The 24362-nt window shown below is 37.8% G+C and overlaps 1 protein-coding gene across 2 annotated transcripts; it reads right to left on the reverse strand.

Annotated features, from left to right (window-relative positions):
* Window positions 1-136: 136 nt before the first annotated feature.
* Window positions 137-24283, reverse strand: LOC127435565 (receptor for retinol uptake stra6). Of its 2 annotated transcripts, none has more exons than XM_051689111.1 (17): window positions 23891-24283; window positions 22311-22377; window positions 20676-20758; window positions 19389-19522; window positions 16233-16399; window positions 14487-14612; window positions 13136-13206; window positions 10591-10667; window positions 10452-10513; window positions 9504-9666; window positions 8682-8757; window positions 7241-7374; window positions 6851-6968; window positions 6480-6581; window positions 4503-4666; window positions 4023-4160; window positions 137-1330 (listed from the first exon to the last, which is right to left on the reverse strand). In XM_051689111.1, the coding sequence occupies exons 1-17, from the start codon at window positions 23968-23970 to the stop codon at window positions 1080-1082; spliced, it is 2013 nt and encodes a 670-aa protein (XP_051545071.1). In that variant the 5' UTR covers window positions 23971-24283; the 3' UTR covers window positions 137-1079. The 2 variants fall into 2 exon arrangements, with proteins under 2 accessions (XP_051545071.1, XP_051545072.1); XM_051689112.1 differs by having other exon boundaries at window positions 22311-22393.
* Between the last annotated feature and the right edge of the window lie 79 nt (window positions 24284-24362).

Below are 24362 nucleotides of genomic sequence, written 5' to 3' on the forward strand. Positions count from 1 at the left end.
AAAAGCGATTGAGGAGCAGTCGAGCACATTCCCAACACGACTAGTACAATTTATTTTGTATATATATATATATATATATATATATATATATATATATATATATATATATATATAAAACAAAGATTACATTGTTTTTTCATGTACGTTAAATGCGATTTTATAATATTTCGTGACAGAAGGCAAAGTCAAACAGCAAGGAAACAATTCTTAAACGAGGCGATATTTCGAATTTCGGTGCTTTTCATTTTCTATCAGATCTTTTCTATTCATTTCCATTCCTATAATCATGCGTTAATACAACATTGATTTTTGATTGACGTTTCCTTCACGCGACGGTGAAGAGGGCACGCGCTCCCTTTTATTCAACACAGTGAACTCCCGTTTGTTAGATTTGAGTTTGAATATTTATTTCATTTAAATCACAAATATGCCATAGGTAGCAGAACAAGACAATTAAGAGGAAAATATCAAAATTAAATGTCAAATGTAACAGTGAGACAGATTGTGTTTATATTCTTTGTCAGAGATGAAAAACTACTTGCAGTAGATATTATTTTTATGAGAACAGACACAGATAAATCATAATGGACTTTACTGATTACATCGGTTCATTTTCTATGATAAAAACAGTCTCACCACTGGCGAATAATAATTGTGGAAATGAATAATTCGTAAATTTGCAAAAGAGCATAACCTGTACATTCATAAATAGTCACACATACCAACCTGGCATCAAGTGGTTAGATGGGAGTTCAGTGCCAAACTAAATTTCCTGATGTGCTAAGTTTAACCTGGACTGAAATACACAGTCACTCACACATACAACAAAAGACACGATACATCCACCCATCCATCCAAACACATAAGGATACATGCAAAGGATCTGTTCACTACAACTGCTTGAAGTTCTTCCTGAGGCACTGAGATGTAAGTGCACTTGGCTAAAAAACATGTGCTTCTATGCTACACCAAAGCAAATAATACTATCATTGATATCTGTCCAGCAGCCTTTATGTATTAAAGAGGCTGGAGGGGGCAGGGAGGGGCGATCTCCTTTTCCGAATTGTAATTTTCATTCCTCAGTTGGTGGCAGCACTTTCTGCCTCTTTGTTAGGCTCCTTGATGCTTCCATCCTTCTTGCTGCCCTCCTTGGTGGTCCTGTTGAGGGCTCCGTTGATGAAGCTTTCCGAACTCTGCCGCTGGAAGTGCTTCCTGGAGCCCACCAAGGATGGGTTGTTGACCAGTGTGAAAAGGAGCTGCCAGTGGGCTCGTGCCCGCTTGGCGTTGGACACCTTGTTCTGTTTCTTCTCTTGCTGGACCAGTTGGATTCCTAAAAATGGTTAATATAATAAAATTAACATAGTGTAAAATCTGCATAGCCAAGTTTACAAAATATTTTAAGAAATTTGTTCATTTGACTAAATGTACCTATATATCAAGAGAAATAATAATGCAAATAATTCAAAAAACATTTAAGCTCAACTTTGTGTTTTATATATCGAAATAGCACACATACATCACACGGACATTTATTTGATGTGTGCGTTTCTGGCCACATCCACACTAATCTGTTTGTAACCTCAGTTTTCACTTTCCTAAAGTCATCATTTGCCCAAGTATGTGGCAGTGGTGAGCATTTTTGAAACTCTCAGTTTTCGGTGGTGGAAAATGTTGTTTTAGTGTGGATGAGAGGCATAAATGTGGTGAAATCAATGTGTTTTTAAATGAAAACATATTAGTGTGGACGTGGCTTAAGGCCACACCCATACCAATCCATTTTCGTTTGAAATATGTTTTCTGGGGGGCCTGGGTAGCTCAGCGAGTAAAGACGCTTACTACCACCCCTGGAGTCACGAATTCGAATCCAGGGCGTGCTGAGTGACTCCAGCCAGGTCTCCTAAGCAACCAAATTGGCCTGGTTGCTAGGGAGGGTAGAGTCACATGGGGTAACCTCCCCGTGGTCGCTATAATGTGGTTCTTGCTCTCAGTAAGGCCAACCAATTGTGGATGAGAAGCGTAAACTTAGCAACAGGTTCTCAGCTTAGGAAACGGTTCTCAGTTTCCTAACGTCATTGTTTGCCAAAGTATCCGGTAACGCAGAGCATTTTCGAAATGCTCCATATTCGGTGGAGGAAAAGGCCAACCTAGTGTGGATGAGAAGCGTAAACATAGCAAAAAGCATTTTTAAACAAAAACCTTAGGCCACACCCATAATAATAATAATAATAAAAATCTTACGTTTGAAAAATCCATTTTCAGTTTCCTAATGTCACCGTTTCCAATGTATGCGGTAATGTAGAGTATTTTCGAAATGCTCCGTTTAAAGGGCGATCTAGTATAGTTCAGAAGCGTAAACGTTGCAAAATGAATGCATTTTCAAACAAAAACATATTAGTTTAATCGTGACCTTATGCCACACCCATACTAATCCACTTTTCAAAAAAATCAGTTTACAGTTTCCTAATGTCACCGTTTCCAAAGTATGCGGTAATGGAGGACATTTTCGAAATGCTCCGTTTTTGGTGGAGGAAAAGGCAGATCTAGTGTGAATGAGAAGCATAAACATAGCAAAATGTATGAAATTTTTAAACAAAAATGCAAATGTTTGTGCGTGGCCTAAGGCTACACCCATAGTAATTCATTTTAATTTTAAAAATCAGTTATTAGTTTTATAATGTGTTCATTTCCGAAGTATGCGGTAATGGAAAGCGTTTTCAAAATGCTCTGTTTTTGGTGGAGGACAACACTGTTTCAGTGTGGATGAGAGGATTGGAGATATGTGTGTGCTTACTGGGTAGTGCATTTTAATATTATTCATTCTTTATTAAATGTTATCAAAATGAAATCTAAATTTTGTTTAATCTGCTCACTCTTTAAAAACAAAACATCTAAAAGGCATTCAAGTGTCTGCCATTGTAATACAGTTACAGAGGCTCAGCAAACAGAGCTACTTTATTATCATATAGCACCATAGTAACAGAAAACCATATCATCATCTTTTGAGCACAGTTGGAACATGCACACTTTGCCATTACCATATGGAGAATGTAAGACCTATGGGACACATACAATTAGAGACTTACATCTGCGTAATCCACCAATTTGTCACTAATCTCTTCTGCACAAAGGAGCTTTATCATTTAATTTTTTCTGTATGCAAATCAGAATCCTACTGTCTTTAAATGCAGAAAAGCATGGAAAAATTCAACAAAATGACCAAAAGTAAAAATATTATGGCTATTTAATGTTGAATATACACCATCTGACACTTATATCATCCTGAAAACTCCACCAAATACTGACAGATCTGTACTCTACCAGCTCTGACGTGAAAAGATAGTTGTAGTTTTATCTCCTCTCAGCTATGTGAAAGAGAAATGAGCAATGCGGTATGGACTGTTCAATCATACCAAGCAGTATGGACTGTACATTTACAAAAGGATGTTCTTCCTATGGATTAAGGTGTGTACTCTACGGCATGCTCACAAGCACCAAGGTGGAGGTGAGTTATTGCACATCAGGGCCCAATTTATCTGACAAATGTAATCATTGTCTGCTGCGTGCAAAGCAACATGATGAATCAATTATTCTAAAAAGAAGGCAAACTGACTGTATAGACACGAATCACCCAAGAGAAATCTAACAAAGATCAATGTAAATCAGTTCAGAGATTTGACACCAATGGGCTAACATCATTTGGCATTGGTTTCTGCTTTAAAAAGCATTAAAAAAAAAATGGACGGACGGATGGTATGTACAGTTTCCACACCTTGGCTGAAAAAGATCACTGAAAAAACTGAATTTTAAACAGCTGTATAGGCTCATTACCTGTGAATAATAACAAGTTAAAAGGAAAAATAACAGACATATCCTCAGTCTGATCAAGGCTGCTCTGAATTAGTTCTAAAGACTAAAAGCTTTGAGACTCTACAACAGGTTGCTCTTAAGTGAACTAAATTCAATCATTTTATGGTCATGAATCAAACTGATCTTTGAACTGATAAGGCATGGCATCTACAGACCTTCTTCAGCATCTCGTGTCCTCTGTGCAGAGAGATTGTCCTGGCCTGTGGTTTGCAGTAGCAGTCCGCAGAAGGCCTTCATCACAGGATGGGACTGGCTGACTTCAATCTTTAGGTAATGAGCGTAGCAGCGGTAACCTGCAGAGAGCATCATGGGGTGGGTGAGCAGAACAGGGAAGAGGCATCTACATCCAAATATCAATCACATTCAACGATCACAGGCTGTCTGATACTACAGTGGTGTCTGTTATGTGTGGTAGAAATCTAGTTTCCAGTAGTGTGGTACTTTTAACAGAAATATCTGCATACTACAAAAACAATACAGAGAGTGACATTTGATATTTACATACATTTACATTCATACAACTCATAGAACTTGAACTAGAACTATTACTTAAACACTTTACTATAAATGAGTGGGACTCATGCCTAGTAAGAAATCTAAATCTAGCCTATAGAGTATTATTTCTTCAGTCATACCTGGGTCAAATGCCTCAACATTGCGGTTTAGGAGACTGATATCCAAGCGTCCTAAATGGACTATGTTGAAAAGGGCAGTGATGACCATCCTCCAAATGCCCAGTAGCACCCCAGCCATGACATTAACCATGAAGAGCATATAGGTGAGCAAGAAAAGACTCCCTCTGTGGAGACAAACCAAATGAACATTAATTCTAAGAAAACCTCAGAAATTAGGTTATATTAAATGGTCCACTATTAATAACTACAGTCTTGACCAACAAAAAATAAGTATAGTTTTAAAGCTTAGAAGCTGTACTTTACAATGCATGTAGGCATAATGACCAAAACTGTACAAAAGCTTCTAAATATGCGGACAAATCAGAAGTGTTCCGTTTTGATAATTTATCAATTTTGCACTGCACATATATTATTGTAATCGTTAAAAACATCAAACTGATCAAATAGCCATGTGTCATATGTCGTTGGAATGCTCTCAAAGAGTAGAATACAACCAGACTATTTGTTTTACTCACAGACAAAAATATAACGAGTAATAGCCAAGTAAATGTCTTTAACATACTGTACATGTTACATGTAAACAGGAGTTGCTTATATGCCACGTTTACGTTTATAGCTTGACAAAAAATAAACGGAACATAAAATAACACATACCATTACACAGAAGGCGGCAATAATCTTTAAAATGACACACAACTTTATCGGATGCATAGATCATTATATTTTCCACACAAAGCACAATGTGCACACAGCACATAATGTGCTATCTGGCTAAAAACACGTTAGGTTTCCTAGATCAGATGACTTAATCGGAAATGTAGTATGTTGTTCAATCGTATTAGGATTTAGATTGCTGCAACCAGTGGTGGGAGTCATCCAAATATGGGCAGAGAGGATTGTTCACTCTAATTACATATGGCCACAAGCAGATGATGCCAAGAACATGACACAGAATGGAACTGAATGAGATCTCGTTACTCATGCCTGTATGCTTTGAAAAGAGAGCATACCTTTAGTCATTGCATTTCAATGTGTAATTAGTTCTTATGTACAATTTTTATGTTTTATTTGTTTGGAGACATTTTTGGACACTAGAATCAGTTATTTATATAATGCTATAACTTTTGATTGCTTTGACGTATCAACACATTTCCCAATCATATCACAGAAACGGGTGATATGATTGGGAACAAAATCATACAGGAAATCTTTAAAAACTCCCTCAAAAGGATTAATAGGCTGTTGAACACTGATTTATGGAATACCAGATGCCATTACAGTTGTATGGTACACAATTTCTAAAGGATCATATACTGTAGTGATATGTATTTCAGTATTTCAGTATTTCCCTTGATCTTTTGAAATAAGAGTTGTATGTACTATGCTATTATACTGTAACTTTCAGAAATCAAAACTTCCTTCCCAGTCCAAAAAGACCATTAAATGAAACTAAGCTGCAAAACTTGTGCATTGCGAAATCGTTGGCTATATGATGTCACATGGATGAACCGCCTACATTTACACATCCACAATGCCTATTTGGTGTTTACCAACTTAGAGTAAGAAAGCAGAATGGAGGAAGGGAGAAGGTAGGACATACACTTTTATTCCTAAAAACCAAAAGAAGATACTATTACTCTGTTTTGCAAGATTTTAGCGCAGAACCCATTACAACGTAATTCAGGTTTAGCAAAAAGGCTGTTATTGAAGAATGGAGCAGTACCGGCTCATGCAAACTAGGCATTCACATAAAAGTCTTACAAGAAGAGCAGCAAAAAAACAGCCCATTTAATTCTAAGGGTTAGACAGAGGGCCATGAAAATGGTCATGAAACATGACACTAACTTGTTGACAAATAAATGATTTGGTGCAAATAAAAACCTAAAAATTATGATTTGATTCCTTTTAATGCAATGACCAGCAACAGTCTAACAGAGACTTTGGCTGTGTCATAACACTACTTATAATTTCTCACACCTGTTGTTCAGATCTCGTGTTCCTGCGTCCTTCTTGATAAACAAAAATCTGGAGATCACGTGTTGGATCAGCACAGCCAGAAACAGCATCAACCAGAAAGGCCTTTAGCAAAGAGAATATGTAAGTGAGAACCCATCTTAAGAGGCACTTATCTAATTGCATGGATTTATGGCTTATGATAAGAGAAGACTGATAAGAATACATGGATTTAGTTTTGCACTCAAATCCATGGCTTACAAGGTCACAACCCTGAAGTCAGAGGGGATGTAGGTTTACTCATGGCTACATTTGATGAGATGACATTATTACGATGATGTGGGTCACAATCATCATCATCATCATCAAAAGTGAGAAGAGTGAAGGCCACTCACCACATTCGGCCAATAATGTGGAATAGCATGAGGTTAGTTCCATACAGAATGGGAATGATGATCAGGAAGACAGCAAACAGGATGCAGATGAAGAACACCAGAGTCTGGATTGCCATGCCTGGACGTATTCCCATTGAGACACAATCAGACATGCAACACAACAACTGATCCTTTTTACTTTCTTAATAAACATTCCTGGTCTTATTGTGCATGCTTCATAAATGCACATTACTCCACTGACAAACATGTTTGTCTTATTAATCTTTCATGAAAATGTAATAACATGAAGAGTAACATTTCATGTCATGAGAATGAGGGAGAAAAATTTCTCAGAAGTAAAAAAAGGGGCTTGAGAAGTAAGAATAATACAGAGAACAAATCTGGCCACACCTAGACAGATAAAAGCAGCTTGGTAGCTGGTGAAGCCCATCCAGCAGACCAGGGCGGGTCGAGACGGCCTCATGCTCCTCTGACAGTTATACACATTAAAGATGTCTCCTCTGTACAGTCCCTTCAGATTAGACCTAAGTGAACACAGATACAACATTCACCATGTTAACAGACACACATCACCGGTGGAAATGCAGGTAATGGGGGTCTTCTTATTAAGAAGAAACTGACATGAAATTGCATGTCACAGAGTCAACTGCCATTAATGACATTTAAAAACTCAATTTGAAAAGTCATTATTTTTAATCTGGTGTTCCTGACTGTAATTACCTCGTGCTTATTAGGTTAGGAAATGATTATTATACGTGCAGCTATCTCTAATATATAACAGTAGCAGTCACTTACTGTATGATCAAGAGAAAATTGTTAGTAATGCTTTCACATATGTGAGTGAATGTTGTGTGAAAGTGTATATGAGGAGACATGATAGTGATGGCTAACAAAAAACTATCATTATGTAAGCAAGTTAAAACAAAAAGAACACCAAAAGCAGAAAATGAAATGAATAAAACAAAGCAAAGCAAAAACAAACAATAAAACTATGAGGACACTACAATGTGAAATGTGTGAAGGGCAAAACAAAACCAAAACAAAACAATAAACAAAACAAAAAGCAAACCAAATCAGAAAAACAAACAATAAATAAAACAAAGAAAAAACAAACAATAAAACTGAGGGCACTACAATGTGACGTGTGAAGTGGAAAACCAAAACAAAACACAAAACAAAGAAACAAACAAACAATATACAAAACAAAAAAGTTAAAACAAAAAAGCAAACCAAAGCATAAAAACAAACAATAAATACAACAAAGCAAAACAAAAAATAAAACTATGAGGGCACTACAATGTGATGTGTAAAGAGGCAAAACCAAACCAAACCATAACAAACCACCAAAAAAAAAACAAAAACAAAAAAAAAAACACACACACACACACACACACACACACACACAAAACGAAACTAAACTTAAATAAAACAAAACAAAAAACACCACAAAACAAGCAAACAAACAAAAGCAAACCAAAGCAGAAAAACAAACAATAAATAAAATAAAGCAAAACAAACCAAAAACAACCCAAACAAAACAAACAAAAACTAAACTTAAATAAAACATAACAAAAACAAAGCAAAGCAAAACAAAAACTAAATGTAAGGCAAACAATAAAAAAGCAGAGCAAAACATAAACAATAAAGGGGACCACAATGTGATGTGTCTGAATTAGTGGGGAAAAAAGGGGCAAAGCGAAACAAAACAAGGCAAATATCAGGCAATTACATTGTGACGTGTGTGAATTGGAATGCATGTAATGGTTGTGTTGCAGAGCAAGAGCTGATTTTAGCAGGTTTAGTTGACTGAATCTGCGGTTTTGAGTATTACCTGTGCAGGACCATGGACCTCATAAGCATGAGCAGGTTGACCAGGCAGGACAGGGTCACCGCGGAGACATAGCATACTGAAATACCAAAATCACATGAGCAGGAGAGGTCAATGTCACACACACACAAACACGTATGCCTAAAGTCTTCTGACACACAACCTCAGCACTTTTTTTTTTTTTACCAGTGACTGATCGGAAAACAAGTCTTGTTACAGTTCAGCTGCTTTGCTGACTTCATCATTATTCATCTGCGAGTGTGTGTCATTGATTTACATGAATATTTAAAGCCAAGTGAAAGTGGATGCAGGCAGTACTGGGTCTGTTACTTCATGTGATTAAACTGTGTGCAGTAAACTTTCTGAAGCACATAAACTTCAGACTCGTATCTAACAGTCTGGATCAATGGAAGTGTGTTATCAACAAGATAACAAATGGCTGTGAATGACTAGTTCACTTTCTTTAGGGCAGTGGTGGCTCAGCAGTTAAGGCTCTGGGTTAGTGATCAGAAGATTGGGGATTCAAGCTCCAGCACTGCCAAGATGCCACTGTTGGGCCCTTGACCCTATCTGCTCCAGGGGCGCCGTATCATGGCTGACCCTGCGCTCTGACTCCAGCTTAGCTGGGATATGTGAAAAAAAGATTTTTACTGTATATGTGCAAATGTATAATGTGTGATAAATAAATATAATTATTAATTATTATAAATTATAATTATTATTAATTATTCAGTTGGTCTGACCAAATTCTTGCACAAAAATGACTTTTAAGTGATAGTTCTCCCATTTGGGCCTAACCGTAGCTCACAAAACCAAATGACTCACCCTCCACACACCACAAATAGTACACTACAATCCTGACCACTTCTTGACGGTCGTCTGACAAAATAATATTGAAACCAGCCAACAGAAAGGCAATGTTTTCATCCACTCCTCTACGGACGATGTGCAGCGTGGGCAGCACTCCTGAGATCAGTAAGAGAGCCATCTAAGAGATATATATAGAGATGTAAGAGAATGGAATACTAAGGTGCTACTTTTGCCCTGTTAAACAAATTAAAGCCACATTAAAAGGGATAGTTCACCCAAAAATGAAAATGTTCTCATAATTTATTTACCCTCATGCCATCCCAGATGTGTATGACCTTCTTTCTTCAGCAGACACAAATAAAGATTTTCTTTAGAATATTTCAGCTCTGCAGGTCAATTCAATGCAAGTGAATGGTGACCAGAACTGTTAAGTTCCAAAAAGCACATAAAGGCCACAGAAAAGTAATCCATAAGACTCCAGTGCTTAAATCCACATTTTCATAAGCGATATGAAAGGTGTGGGTGAGAAACAGATCAATATTTAAGTAACTTATTTTTACCATAAATCTCTACTTTCACTTTCAAAATGTGAAAGAATGTGAAAGTGGAGATTTATAGAAAAACAGGACTTAAATATTGATCTATTTCTCACACACACCTATCATATCGCTTCTGAAGATATAGATTTAACCACTGGAGTCTTATGCATTAATTTTATACTGCCTTTATGTGCTTTTTGGAGCTTGAAAGTTCTAGCCACCATTCATTTGCATTTTATGGACCTACAGATCTGAAATATTCTTCTAAAAATCTTTTGTTTCTGTTCTGCAGAAGAAAGAAAGTCAAGAATGGCATGAGGGCGAGTAAATGATGAGAGAATTTTCATTATGGGGTGAACTATCCCTTTAATGAACGCTTTTTGAATGAAAAAACATGCAAGCTAATTTTTTTTAAAGTGTTTACCTGATAAAGAGCAATGAACGCCACGACCACAGAGATTGCCAGTTTCAAAGGGAATCTAAAAACTGGTAAAGGGAAATTACTATAATTATATTATATTATATTATATTACATTATATTATATTATATTATAGATTGTTACCTTCTTCTGGTGTGTAGATGTAAGACTTTGCAGCATCTTTGAGTCTTTCAATTAGTTTGGGCTTTGATGTGCTGGAACTGCAAAGCAAGAGATATACAACATAAGTAAAGTGATGCATGTACTTATTTGTTAAAACACTTTCAACTATCCTAGTTTAATATGCAGAGACAGCTAAGTAAGCTATTTTTAGGTTGATTTCACCTAAAAGTATAACATTGTGGCACTATCAAAAACATTACTCATTTTGTTTAAGCATTCCAACATAGCAACATTGGCTCAACCGATGAAGTGAGTTGGGGCGGGACTATCTGTTTGTCCAACCGATTGAAGATGGTGGGAATCTTCAGGCAACCTGTTTGAAATATACTGCATATACACACTGATGAGCCAAAACATTATGACCACTCACAGTTGAAGCGAATAACGTTGATCATCTCCTAATAAGGCCACATGTCAAGGTCTGGGTAGATTAGATAGTAAGCGAACAATCAGTTCTTGTAGTCAACGTGTTGAATGAAGGAGAAATGGGCAGGAGTAAAGACCTGAGCGACTTTGACAAGAGCCAAATTTTTATGGCCAGACGACTGGGTCAGAGCATCTCTGAAACGGCAAGGCTTGTGGGGTGCTCCTGGTCAGCAGTACCTACCGACAGTGGTCCGAGGAGGGACAAACCACAAACCGGTGGTAGGTTGTTGGGTGCCCAAAGCTCATCAATGCACGAGGGCAACGAAGGCTATCCCATCTGGTCCGAACCGATAGAAGGTCTAATGTGGCACAAGTCACAGAAAATGTTAATAATGGTTACGGGTGAAATGTGTCACATAACACAGTGAATTGCACCCTGCTGTGTATGGGGTTGCGTAGCTGCAGAGCAGTCAGAGTGCCCATGATGACCCCTGTCCTCCGTCGAAAGTGCCTACAATGGGCATGCGAGCATCGGAACTGGATCTTGGAGCAGTGGAAGAAGGTCATCTGGTCCGATGAGTCACATTTTCTTTTACAGCACATGCACAGCCGTGTACGTGTGTGCCGTTTACCTGGGGAAGTGATTGCACCAGGATGCACTGTGGGTAGACGACAAGCCCCAGGGAGGGAATGTGATGCTCTGGGCAATGTTCTGCTGGGAAACCCTGGGTCCAGCCATTCATGTGGATGTCAATTTGCCACGTGCCACTTACCACTTACCTAAACATCATTGCAGACCAGGTGCACCCCTTCATGGCAATGGTATTCTCTGATGGCAGTAGCCTCTTTCAGCAGAATAATGCAGCCTGCCACACTGCAAACATTGTTCGAGAATGTTTTGAGGAACACGATGAAGAATTCAAGTAGTTGCCCTGGCCTCCAAATTCCCCGTATCTGTGGGATGTCCAATCCATGGCGGCTCCACCTCGCAACTTACAGGACTTGAAGGATCTGCTGCTCATGTCTTGGTGCCAGATAACACAGGACACCTTCAAGAGTCTTGTAGAGTCCATGCCTTGGCGTGTCGGTGCTGTTTTGTTGGCACGTGGAGGACCAACAGCATATAATGTTTTGGTTCATCGGTGTATATTTTGCCACTCTTTTTGGTGACGCTAGTGGTACAAAAATTACACACTTCACCTTTAAATCTACATAATCACACATTACAAACCCTCCAAATGGTTTTTATCATTTAAATTTTGATATTAGTAATGTTTAGTTTGAGAACAAATTGTTGTTTTTTTAATGAATCTCAATGCTTGTGGTTCAAAGACACTCATTTGTCGCCACCTATTGGTGCAAAGGTGTAACTTGTATAAAATTGCAACTGAACTGAATCAGTGAACAAATCTGAATGAATCTTTTTGGTGAACAGATTCAAAAGATTTGAGTCACTGGGCTGAATCAAACTCACCACCACTACTTGATACAGAGGCTTATCTAAAGTCTGTTGTCAATTATAGGTTCCTACACATAACCCTGCTTTCCTAATTGGATATTTCCCTTTTATTAAGTGCAGAGTCTATGTAGACTATATGACACAGACACAAAGAAGTTTCCACGGAACAGGAAACATCTTGTCACTTGGCTCACGAGACCAATTCCAATGATGTTCCCGACACTCACTGTAATTTTGCATAAAGTAGATTAGCATCTTTGCTGAGAGTGATTTTCAAGACTGGCATTCTGATTACCTCATGGGCAGAATTGTAAAGAGGTAGTTGGTGATCACTATCTAAAGCTCTTTGCATAAGTGGGTTTACAATAGCTGTGATTAGTTGTCTGTCAATGGAAATGAGGAAGGAAGTAGACAGACAATACTCCATCTGCCTGGCTACAAACTGGTTATTGTACAGTAGCCACCTTTGTGATGAACTGTATGAATGAATTGTACTTCTATTACCAATACAGTTTCACAAGATTAAATGACATGTGGTTTGCAGTATAGCTGTAGTGCATGGAGTTCAAATGGACAGATAATCTTGGGTGATGGGTTACTAGTATTCTTATCTGTTTGCAGCTCCTCAAAGCTTTGGGATCGGGTTAATAAATATAACAATGTCCCATAATGGAGTCTCACATGACTTTGGTAGGCTTTTTCATCTTGAGGATCTTCTTCACATAATCTCTGTAATAACTGCTACTGAGGTCCTGCACAAAATAATAAAAAAATAAAAAAATATCAGGAAATACGTGGTATCCAAAAGTCTGAGACCACCACTGGAAATGCAATACAATTATATACATTTTTAACATATATATTTATTTATTTATTTTATATATATATATATATATATATATATATATATATATATATATATATATATATATATAAATTCTATATTAAAATTATATTTTTAATTTTTATTATATATACACATTGTGTTTATATTTGTATATACTGTGTAATATATATATATATATATATATATATATATATATATATATATATATATATACACATATATATACACACACACACACACACATATATACACATATATACACACACACACACACACATATATATACATTCATAGATATAGAGTATAGTATTCATTTTATAATTTTTTTTTCATATATGTATTTCATTTGAAAGTTACATTCATTCTTTAGGTGGATGTAAATCTATAAATCTCATACCTTATCTACAATTGCAAATGAGCAATACAGTGCAACGTGACAAAACAATCCTTGCGTATAGAGCAGAAAGCTTTGTTTATTATAACGGGAGCGTTCTGGATCGGTCACGTCACTTGCAGTTTAAACACGTTATCGAGGGATTTGTTCATCTTATTTTATCCGAGCACATTCGTCATAGCGATTATAGTTAAATAACACTGGCATTGTGTGTTTGCTGTGGGAAAACAACACGCTGTTTGTGTAATGTGCTTGGCGAGTCAAACATAACCCAATCCCAGTGAGCTGCTTACAATGATTAGACCTCTGGAATGCAGGTGCCGAGTTTACAAACTCCCCTCTAGCCTTTCTGTGTTGCCAAGTCCTTTCATTATGATTTAATGCACTTTTTTCACCTGTGCACAGGCAGAGGGGGAAATAAAAACACTTCTAATTTGTATGCTCTTGTGAAACACCAAGCCAGTAACCATGCAGTCTGAGCTCTGATTATGAAAAAACAATAGAAACTAAAACCTATAGACAAAACACTCCAGAAGAACTTTGTCTCAATGTCTGGGAGCGACAGCGCGTCACAGTTCTGGGAGCACCATGTGCGTGTGTTCCTCTTTCTTATATCTTTGCCGTGCGGATCATTTTTCAAAACCGTCAATAAATCTGCTCTTCGGCACAATTTAAGATTGTACAGACCTCATCTTCTGATCAATACATAACATAGATTATTTATGAAAGCAGCAAAAGATGCTAAAGTGACACCCATGTCCCAGACACACCATACTGGCATGTCAGCTCACCTCAGTGGCATTGGTTTTCTCTGTATTCTGTAGGCCCTTGAACAAAAGTAGTGGGTACTGGAAACTGAGAAAGGCCAGGCAGGCAATCTGAGGTAGACTGCTAAACAGGGCGTAGTACTTATAGATCTGCAGACAGAGAGAAAAGCAGGAAAAATCAATGTAAAATAGCATCAAATGGCTGTAATCATTTGTCTGACTATTCCTGAATTTCACACAATTTCTTTCATTCATATTCTCTGCAAAGCGGTCATGAATTTTCATTGAAAAATAATATTACAAACCCAACAAGACCCAACAAAACCAAACTAGCCAGCCAGTTTCTACCGTTTGTTCACTTGTAAGTGTGCAAATTCCATGCATTGGGCAGCACAGTCGAACTAACAGTGCTGGGTAAGATACAAAAAACACCTTTTCTAAAATCATAATCAGATTACTTTACTAATTACTTAATTGAAAAAGTAATCACATTACTTTTAAGTTACTTTTTAAAATGCTTGTCAAACAACATTTTTTTTTTGTTTTTCTGCTCATCAAATTCAAAATAATGTCTATTTTCTGTTTGTTCGTTGTCACACACCCTTCAGCTGTCACAGAAACGCAAGCAGACGTACATATGAACATATTCACATTTTAATTGTATTACACATAAATAATATTTATTTAGATATATTTGCAACCCAAGTAATGTACTTAAAAGTAATTACTTTCATTGAAAGTCAGTAACTGTAATCTAATTACAAGAATTAAAAATGTAATGCTTTACACTACTTTTTGGTGTCTAAAAGTAATTAGATTACAGTAACTATTGTCCGATTACACCCAACACTGCGAACTAATCCAGACATTTATTTTCAGAGAAATAAATGATAATGATGGTTAAAGGTGGCGTGTTTCATTTTTTTTGATGTCACAATATTTTAACATTGCCCAGCTGGGAATATGCAGAGACAATTATAAGTACGATGTTTGTAGGTTGATTACGTCAAAACTAGTGCCACTGTGGTGTTATCAAAACATTCCTCTGTTTGTTTGAGCATCTCGACCAGCATGCGGATTTCTGAAACGTAGAATGACAGCTGAAGATTGATTTACTTTTATAAAGAAAGTGCCACCTGACTGGTCGGTGAAACATTTAGGGTTAGGTTTAGGGTTATAGTTTCACAGACCAATCAGGTAGCATTTTACTGAGGAATATTAATGAATCTTCCAATCATGTATCGCTTTCCTCGTGAATATAAATGACTCTACCACAGCCATCCTACATTTTGGATATTTGCAAACTGAACAATGCATCAACGTTTGCCAGTGGCATGAGTTTGAGGCAGGACTTTCTGTTTGTTAACCAGTGATAGATTGGTGGAGTGGTATAAACCTGTTGGAAAACAGTTCTTTTTGGCACCGAAATAACACACTTCAGCTATAAACTTCTATTGATTTTCTTTTTAAACTGACAGAGACTAAAGTGATTACCCAGAGCAAAGCTCCATGGTAAAATCTGAAAGAAGCAGAACAAATTGTTTTGAGGCTTGACCATTCATTTAGGAGACAAGTAGACAGTGGGAACAAAACGGAGGACTGACGGGACGAGGTAAACAAAGTTAAGCTCCAACACAATTAGCCATCGTATTCAAAAGGCGGGAAGAACCCGCTGCTATTACGTTAACCATGTTGACTGCACTACGTCAAAGCCCACCCTTCATTATTACAGGTGAGATTTTTTATCTATGTATCCATGATAACTCTTACTTGGGGTGTTTTGGGACAGTCCACCTTCTGCCAGACCAGAACTCCAAAGTGCGTCCATGAGAGCAGGCTGCCCAGGACGTAACCAACCTTGTTATGTAGCGTTCCACAGGCCAGGAGAGGGTAGTACAAAGCGGGGTAGTACAACAGAGCCAAGATTAGCCAGAACTCTGGAGTAATAAATAAAAGAATATATTTCAATGAAACAACATTTTACCTCCATGCAATCGATTTAGCTTATTGAATAGGTAAAAACATTTCGACCTTGATGAACATATATGTTTTGATTAGTGACAACAGAGTGCATAGAAACCATAAGGTTGTAGGTTCAAACCCTACAAGTGCCGGTCCATGAATTATGATTGTTGTCTTGGGCTAGACACTTAAATTAATATTTCACCAAAAAATTACAATTTTGTTATCGTTTATACATCCACATGTTGTTCTAAACTGAGTCGTGTTCGGTTACAAGACACATAAGGGCCAAAAGCATTTGGTGTCATTTACGTCAAATCAGGCACGACAATTTGAATAAGTGCATTTGAGATTTGAGAGATTTTCAGTGAATAATGACTTACATTTCGGTCTGTTTATCACACAAAGCTATCATATGTCTTTAGAACACTTGGATTATAAAAGAAAGTCAGACAGGTTTGGAACAACATGAGGGTTAGTAATCTCTATTCCTTTAACTTCAGGTTGCACCATATAATTCTGTCCACACTAATAGATTTACAGTACTAGTTAAAACAGACTCCAAATAGTTACATTATGCAAATACAGCCTTGTCTACCCTCTTGAGGCCCTGTTTTCCAAAGAAACAAACAATGCAGACGATAATCCAATTACACAACACATCTAAGAAGGACTAACAGTTCAGAGGAAAAAAAGATCAGTTAGAGTGCTATTTTTCATTCTCTTGTGTGAACTGAGCCTGCTTTGGATTGGTGCCATCTTGTGAATAGGGAGAGTATTCATTTGATAGCAGCAATGCTGAGAGCCACTATACCCCTGTGAGATAAATATTCAAACCAGTGAATTTCCCCAAACACTTTGGTGGTCTGAAGTCTTAATAAGGGTTTTGTCGGGGGGCTGGGTAGCTCAGCAAGTAAAGATGCTGACTACTACACCTGTAGTCACAAGTTCAAATCCAGGGCATGCTGAGTGACTCCAGCCAGGTCTCTTAAACTACCATATTAGCCCGGTTGCTAGGGAGGGTAGAGTCACATGGGATAACCTCCTCGTGGTCACTATAATGTGGTTCGCTCTCGGTGGGGCGCGTGGTGAGTTGTGCGTGGAAGCCACGGAGAATAGCGTGAAGCCTCCACACGCGCTATGTCTCCGCGGTAATGCGCTCATCAAGCCACGTGATAAGATGCGCGGATTGACGGTCTCTAACATGGAGGCAACTGAGATTCGTCCTCCGCCACCCGGATTGAGGCGAGTCACTACGCCACCATGAGGACTTAGAGCGCATTGGGAATTGGGCATTCCAAATTGGGGAAAAAATCCAAAAATAAATAAAAATAAAAAATAAGGGTTTTTGACATTGAATTACATGATGGAACAGAATCTTAGAAACAGATTCTTTATTATTTACCACATGACAAGGGCCAGTGGAATTTGTTTCCATGCAATGTAGATATAAAACTGCACTATGAACTTATTAAAGGGACAATCCCCTTGGAGAAACCTGGGTTTAAGTGCCATTTTAAAAGGAAAATTAGTAATAGCTTGTGGCATGCTCCTTGCGGGATTCAAATAAACAACCTTCCTGTCACCAGCCATAAGCCTTAACCACTACACCACTGAATATACTATGTAACACAATTTTTGTTCCTGGGTAGTAAGTGTTATTTCCTAATTGTTTATACCTCAAAAATATAGAAAATGGCTATTATTCCCCACAAACTTTGCTTTTGTGACCAGGACAGTGATATTTTGAAATTTACCTATTTCCAATAGTTCACATAAAGTCAGAAAAAAACAACATATGAATCCAAATTAACATGTATTTATACTAAAGTAATACAAAAATGACTACAAAAGATTTAGAAATTTGAGATTTACGATTATACTGCAAATCACTTTCACAAATCAGCCCCCAAATGTAGTCTCCCATCATGTTCTCATTATACTGTCCTTGGTAGCAGCGTTCAAAGTCCAGTATATCCTGGTGGAAGCACTCACCTTGCTCCTCCGAGTATGCTCCCATGTTCTCCTTGAATTTATCAAGATGAGTATCAAGGATATGAACTCTGAGGGACATCCTACAGCCCATTGTGCCATAGTTCTTCACCAGAGTCTCAACCAGCTCCACATAGTTTTCGGCCTTGTGATTGCCCATGAAGCCCCGAACCACTGCGACAAAGCTTTTCCAAGCCGCTTTCTAGTGAGCTTCTTGGGGAATTCATTGCACTCCAGGATCTTCTCTTTCTGTGGTCCGACGAAGACACCAGCTTTGACCTTTGCCTCAGACAGCTTAGGGAAGAAGTCTTGAAGGTACTTGAAGACTTCTTATCTAGAGCTCTGACAAATTGTTTCAAAAAGCCCAGTTTGATATGCAGTGGCATCAGCACCTTCCGGGGTTCCAACAGTGGCTCCCACTTGACGTTGTTCCTCCCCACAGAGAACTCGGTCCGCTGTGGCCAGTCCCACCTGTGGTAGTGCGCCTTGGTGTCCCTGCTGTCCCAAAGGCAAAGATAGCAGGGAAACTTGGTAAAACCACCTTGGAGACCCATCAGGAATGCCACCATTTTGAAGTCTCCTATGACCTCCCAGCCGTACTCATCATACTTCAAGGCGTCCAGCAAGGTCTTGATATGTATCCACTTAGGCAGCTGGAACTAAACTGAACTGGTGGGCTTAAGGCCCCTGTATTTATACTACTATTTATATTACTGGAAAGTTCTAGAAAGTTCTAGAAGTTACTCCAAGTTTACTCAGCACTGAATCTATCTGGAATGTTCTGGAAAATAGGTAAATTTCAAAATATCACTGTCCTGGCCACAAAAGCAAAGTTTGTGGGGAATAATAGCCATTTTCTATACTTTTGAGGCATAAGCAATTAGGAAATAACACTTACTACCCAGGAACAAAAAAAAAAAAAAAAGAAAAGTGTTACACGGTGATATCAGTCAAGAAATTTAGTACTCATACCTTTGTTCACAATGTCTTTAGTGAAGGGGAGCGGGTGGTGACTGAGGACCATTCCGACTAGCTTGCAGAAGAGAACTCCATACACAGCTACGGCAAGGCCCTTGTGTTGTGTGTGGTCTAAAAAGTTTACTGGGCTGAGGAGAAAATAAACAGAAAAGTATTAAAATTATTGAAGATTAGTACAAAAATCCAATACTGCACAAATATGCTAAACTGCATTGGTGGGATTACTAAAAGAGACATTCTACACTTTTGTAGCATTATATATTTTTTTTCACTCATAATATTTCATGGTCATTTTTGCTACCGTACCTTTAAGACATGTATATGTTAATTGGCTATCCTTCATGTAATTGTTTAGTTCAAACTCATTCATCAGGGGGTGGAATTGTTCAATACTGAGGTGTTGATATGTTAACTTAGGCGGTCACACCTTAATGTATTCATAGTTCATAGTTGTGACGTCAATATTGTGGTAATTTCTGAATAAGCTGTTTATGTAGTTTAGTTAATCAATGGTTATATGGTCTGGGTGGATTGGGAAAGAAGCTTTGTGTTGTTAAAATTAGCATAAATCTACATTGTCAAGGTAAATCCTGTTTTCAATTATAAAGTTTAAGTTTGATCTAATGTTGCCCAATGGATGTAGAAAAGGAAGTCCTGCCTTACAGGTAAAAGAGCCAATCACCATTTAGATAAAGACATCACCTGTCAGTCAACTCGGGAATGCGCATGTGCATTAGTTTAACCAGCCTGAAATATAGCGGGTATTTTTTAGTGTGATCTAAGCTAAAGAAGAGCAATTTATGATACCATCGTTGTCAGATTTGAATGGTGATTTGAAATATGTCCTTTAATCGTAATCTTGACCAACCGCTTGGAAATTTCGGTCTTTCCCCATTCGATTAGATAGGAGCTGTAATTTTATGCCGCTTGTCTACATAGAAAATAGATGCCCAGTCTGCCCGGGAGCATTCCAAAGATAGCTGCTGAGTGGACTGACTAGCCTTGACAGGCACCTTGGTTATGCACATCACTAAAGAATACTAGCAATTGGCAGAATTTGAAGCGGATTCCTGGTCACAGGCCCAAAAAAAGAACATTTCCTGTAGCTCAACTGGTTGCGCATGACACTAGCAACAGTAAGGTCATGGATTTGATTCCCAGGGAACACACATGCTGATACAAAGTATACCTAAAATGTGCTGCAAGTTGCTTTGGAGAATATGCAAAATGCATAAATGTACAGTATTGTGTGTGAACGGATATGCAGTACATAAGCCTCACCTGAGTAAGCCTGTAAGTCCCCTGTGACTGTCACCCAACTTCTGTCGTCTGGCCAGGACAGCAAGCACCAGCATGACCACCAGCTTCGGACATATAACCAAGACATTCTGTCAGTCTTCATCATGCAACCACCCTGACTTCCTCTAATGGCCCAACACTGGCCTGGTGCAGCTGTGACACCCAATACTGACTTATTAACCTCCTTTTCATCACATCTTCTTGGTTGAAATAAACCCAGAGACCCACATCTAACAAGGGCAGACACCAATTCCAGGGATGCTGCCCCTTTTTCTAGTGCAACTGCCCTATGGTTCACATTCAGAGGCCAAAGGCCAAAGATCAGTGACCTGCACTGACCTGTAACACTTTCAGGAAATATCTTGGCCTAAAGTAACATTTGAGTCCAACTCCACATGGGTCCATCACAGTCAATTGCCACATGGTTGTTTTTTTAAATATCAAAGAAAGGAAAGGAACAAGAAACAAGGAACTCAGTGGGAAGTCTGGCAGTTACAAGATGAGTGACAACAAATGCTATTAGTGTGTTTGTGAGAGCAAGAAAATGGTTTGTTTACACAAAAGTCCTGGTAGCACCATGGCAACATGATGGTATCAGATGGTAATACTATAGTCCTTCATAGTGGTTGGACAATCTGAGTTTTTCCAATGGTACTGATGCTAATATGTAGAGACCAGGGATGCCGTTGGCCAATTTAATGCCAATATGTGATTGCTTGGATGTTCTGGGTGGTTGCATACTGGGCAAAATCAAGAGAGCCCACCCCCTAAGTCTATAGGACTTTTTCAAACATGTTTTGTCTGTCTGACAAAAATCAAAGTCTGAACACTCAAATCATGAGGCACATTGAATATACAATACAAAAATTAGATAGTTAGTAAATAGTTTGTTATTCACTTTCAAGACTGTTGGTAGATTTTGGAACTAAGGGGAAACTAATCAGCCAATCAGAAACAGTTATCACCTATCACTGATAATCTCAAAATGACCAAATATCGGCCAATTAATCGCCCTGGCCGATATATCGGTCTATCACTACTTTGACATGGTACAATTTCACCAATAATCTCATAATGACCAAATGTTTGCCAATTAATCAGCCCCGCAGATATATCTGTCTATCACTAGTTTGAAATATACCATGGAACAGTATCACCGATAATAATGGCTGAATATCAGCCTTGCAGATATATCGGTCTATCACTATTTTGATACCATGGTACTGTATCACCCATAGTCTCATAATGGCAAAATATCAGCCAAATAATCGGCAATATATCGGTCCAATTGCTACTTTGACATCATGATACTGTATAATGATATCATGATACTGCAAAATATTGGCCGATTAATAGGCCTGGTCTATCAATACTTTGAAATATACCATGGTACAGACTGATTACTAATTCATGTAACATGGTATTTACATGGTAGTCCAAGGTGCTTCAGAGCATACAATGGTATTACCATGATACACATCCAAAAATCCATCGCATTGCCATGATTTTGCACAGTTTGGTACATTTTGTAGGTGCGGAGAGAGAAACAGAGCAACAGATAAGAAACAGAAGGCAGAATACTACTTAACCACTAAACACTACTTAAGAGTGACTCACAGAAATGGCAGCAATGCATATGTGGAAGAGGCCTTCATCAGCTGTGGGGTCACATGGTGGGATAACTCTGAAAATTTCACAAACTGAGTATTTATCATAAGCTGGTTAGACCCAGGCTGATTACTCAGCCTGCACATGTTCCCTCCTCCCCTCCTTTCTTAGGCGACACACCATTATTAACAAAGACCACTTTTGCCATTGAAACACCTCAAGTGAAGATTATTCATTTAAACAGATTGCCGTAGGTAATGTGACTGATGTAAAATACCAGCACACGTCCCATATGGCAAAAAAAGATTTAGTTCTGGTTTAACTATATTTGAAAAATATTGTAAATACATGCATTGTAAATAGTTTGGTTGGATGAAAGAAACATTGTCCAAACAATATATATTTTCTGTAAACATTCATACAGTATCTTTAAAATATATTACAAAATGTACTATAGGGGCTAGAAATCAATCAATACAGTGGGATAAACTGAATATTTTCTATTCTTGCTGAAATGTATTTATTTTTAAATAGTTTTTATAGACTTAAAAATATACAAAAATTGCCAAAAATAGACATACTAAAATATATTCAAAATACATGTATATAAATATATTATATTTTTTAGGCCATTTTTTTAATATATTTTCAAAGACATCAAAAAAATGTTTTTGCTGTGTGTGATATGGCTACTCAAGTGCATGAAACTCTTATATGAAATGTAAAGGACACGATTTGATTTTGACTTGGCTGAAGTGAATGTGTGACACATTGAAATAGCTCTTTCACAGTTCACAGTTTGGTGTCTTGTTACCTAAAATCCAGTCTCTTGCATATGTGAAATGAATGAAAGTTGAGATCAAAGTGAAAAAAAAAAAATCTCTGCATGAATCACAGTGATGGATATCCATATCACTTTGGAGAAAAATGTATTCAAATATGTTTGCACACCTGTAGACCTGGAACCATATAATACCCATGAGCAATGCATTATGGGATGGCAGCAGGCTACATGACGAGCGGCAATAAAGATAAGACGAGATGATTTTATCTATGTTATCTAGCTGAAATCACATAACTGCTTTAGTTAAATATGTAAACTAAGCAGGCCAATGAATCCACCTATTTAATACCTATATAATAATTTATATTTTAATTAAAAAATGTATATTCATATAAAAAAATAAGTTTAGGTTTTAAATGACAAAACAAATTGATATAATATTCAAAATGAAGACAAAAAGCATTTTGACACTTTTTGGTTGTCAAACTTAGTTGAACACTGAATGAGTTACTACACCTATGGTTACTCTGCTAAGACACTTGTGTGAAATTGGGGACTAACTTCATACATCCACTAAAAATCACCTTGACACCAGTTGGTTAAAAGTAATTGCAAAAATGGCTCAGAAAATGTATCATTTGTTTGCAGTTGCCACTTTGATATTTGCCAATGCAATGAAATTAATACATTTTAAGTGTGGCTTAAGTGTACATTAAGTTCATATAATGAATCACAAAAAAGTTTTGATTGAATTTAAAGTTATCCCAAAGAAACATCCATAAAACAGAAATTAAAGAGTACTTACTCCACTGGAGTTTTGGTTGGCACTGCATTTTCATACCAATCAGAATAGTCGTAGTAGTCTTTCACAGTTTCAGCGCTCATGGTGCCAGCCTACAGATGAAACAGAAGTATCAGTGAGCTCCAATAACTCAGAAAACACACGAAAGCAATCTTCTGCACTCCTGTAAGACCCAAAACGTGCAATTCTAGTGGCAAAAAAAAAAGTTTCCTCCAAAAGTTTGGTCGCGATACTGTTGGTTTGTGCTCTTCTGCCCCTAAAGTGTCTCCTTTCTTTAGTCCCCCTCTTCAGGTGCTCCGTTACCACTATGAGAGCTGAGAGGAGCAATGTGACAGGTCCCTTTCTGTAGCGTGCCAACCCAAAACTTCAGCTTGGATCTCCTTTTCAGAAGGGGGATTACCACCACACTGGAAACCAGGAGAGAGAGAAAGAGAGCGGGGGTGTGAAAACAATCCAGAGAGTTTCAGATAGGGGC

Source organism: Myxocyprinus asiaticus, chromosome 46 (genome assembly GCF_019703515.2).
Source record: "Myxocyprinus asiaticus isolate MX2 ecotype Aquarium Trade chromosome 46, UBuf_Myxa_2, whole genome shotgun sequence".
Classification (NCBI taxonomy): Eukaryota; Metazoa; Chordata; class Actinopteri; order Cypriniformes; family Catostomidae; genus Myxocyprinus; species Myxocyprinus asiaticus.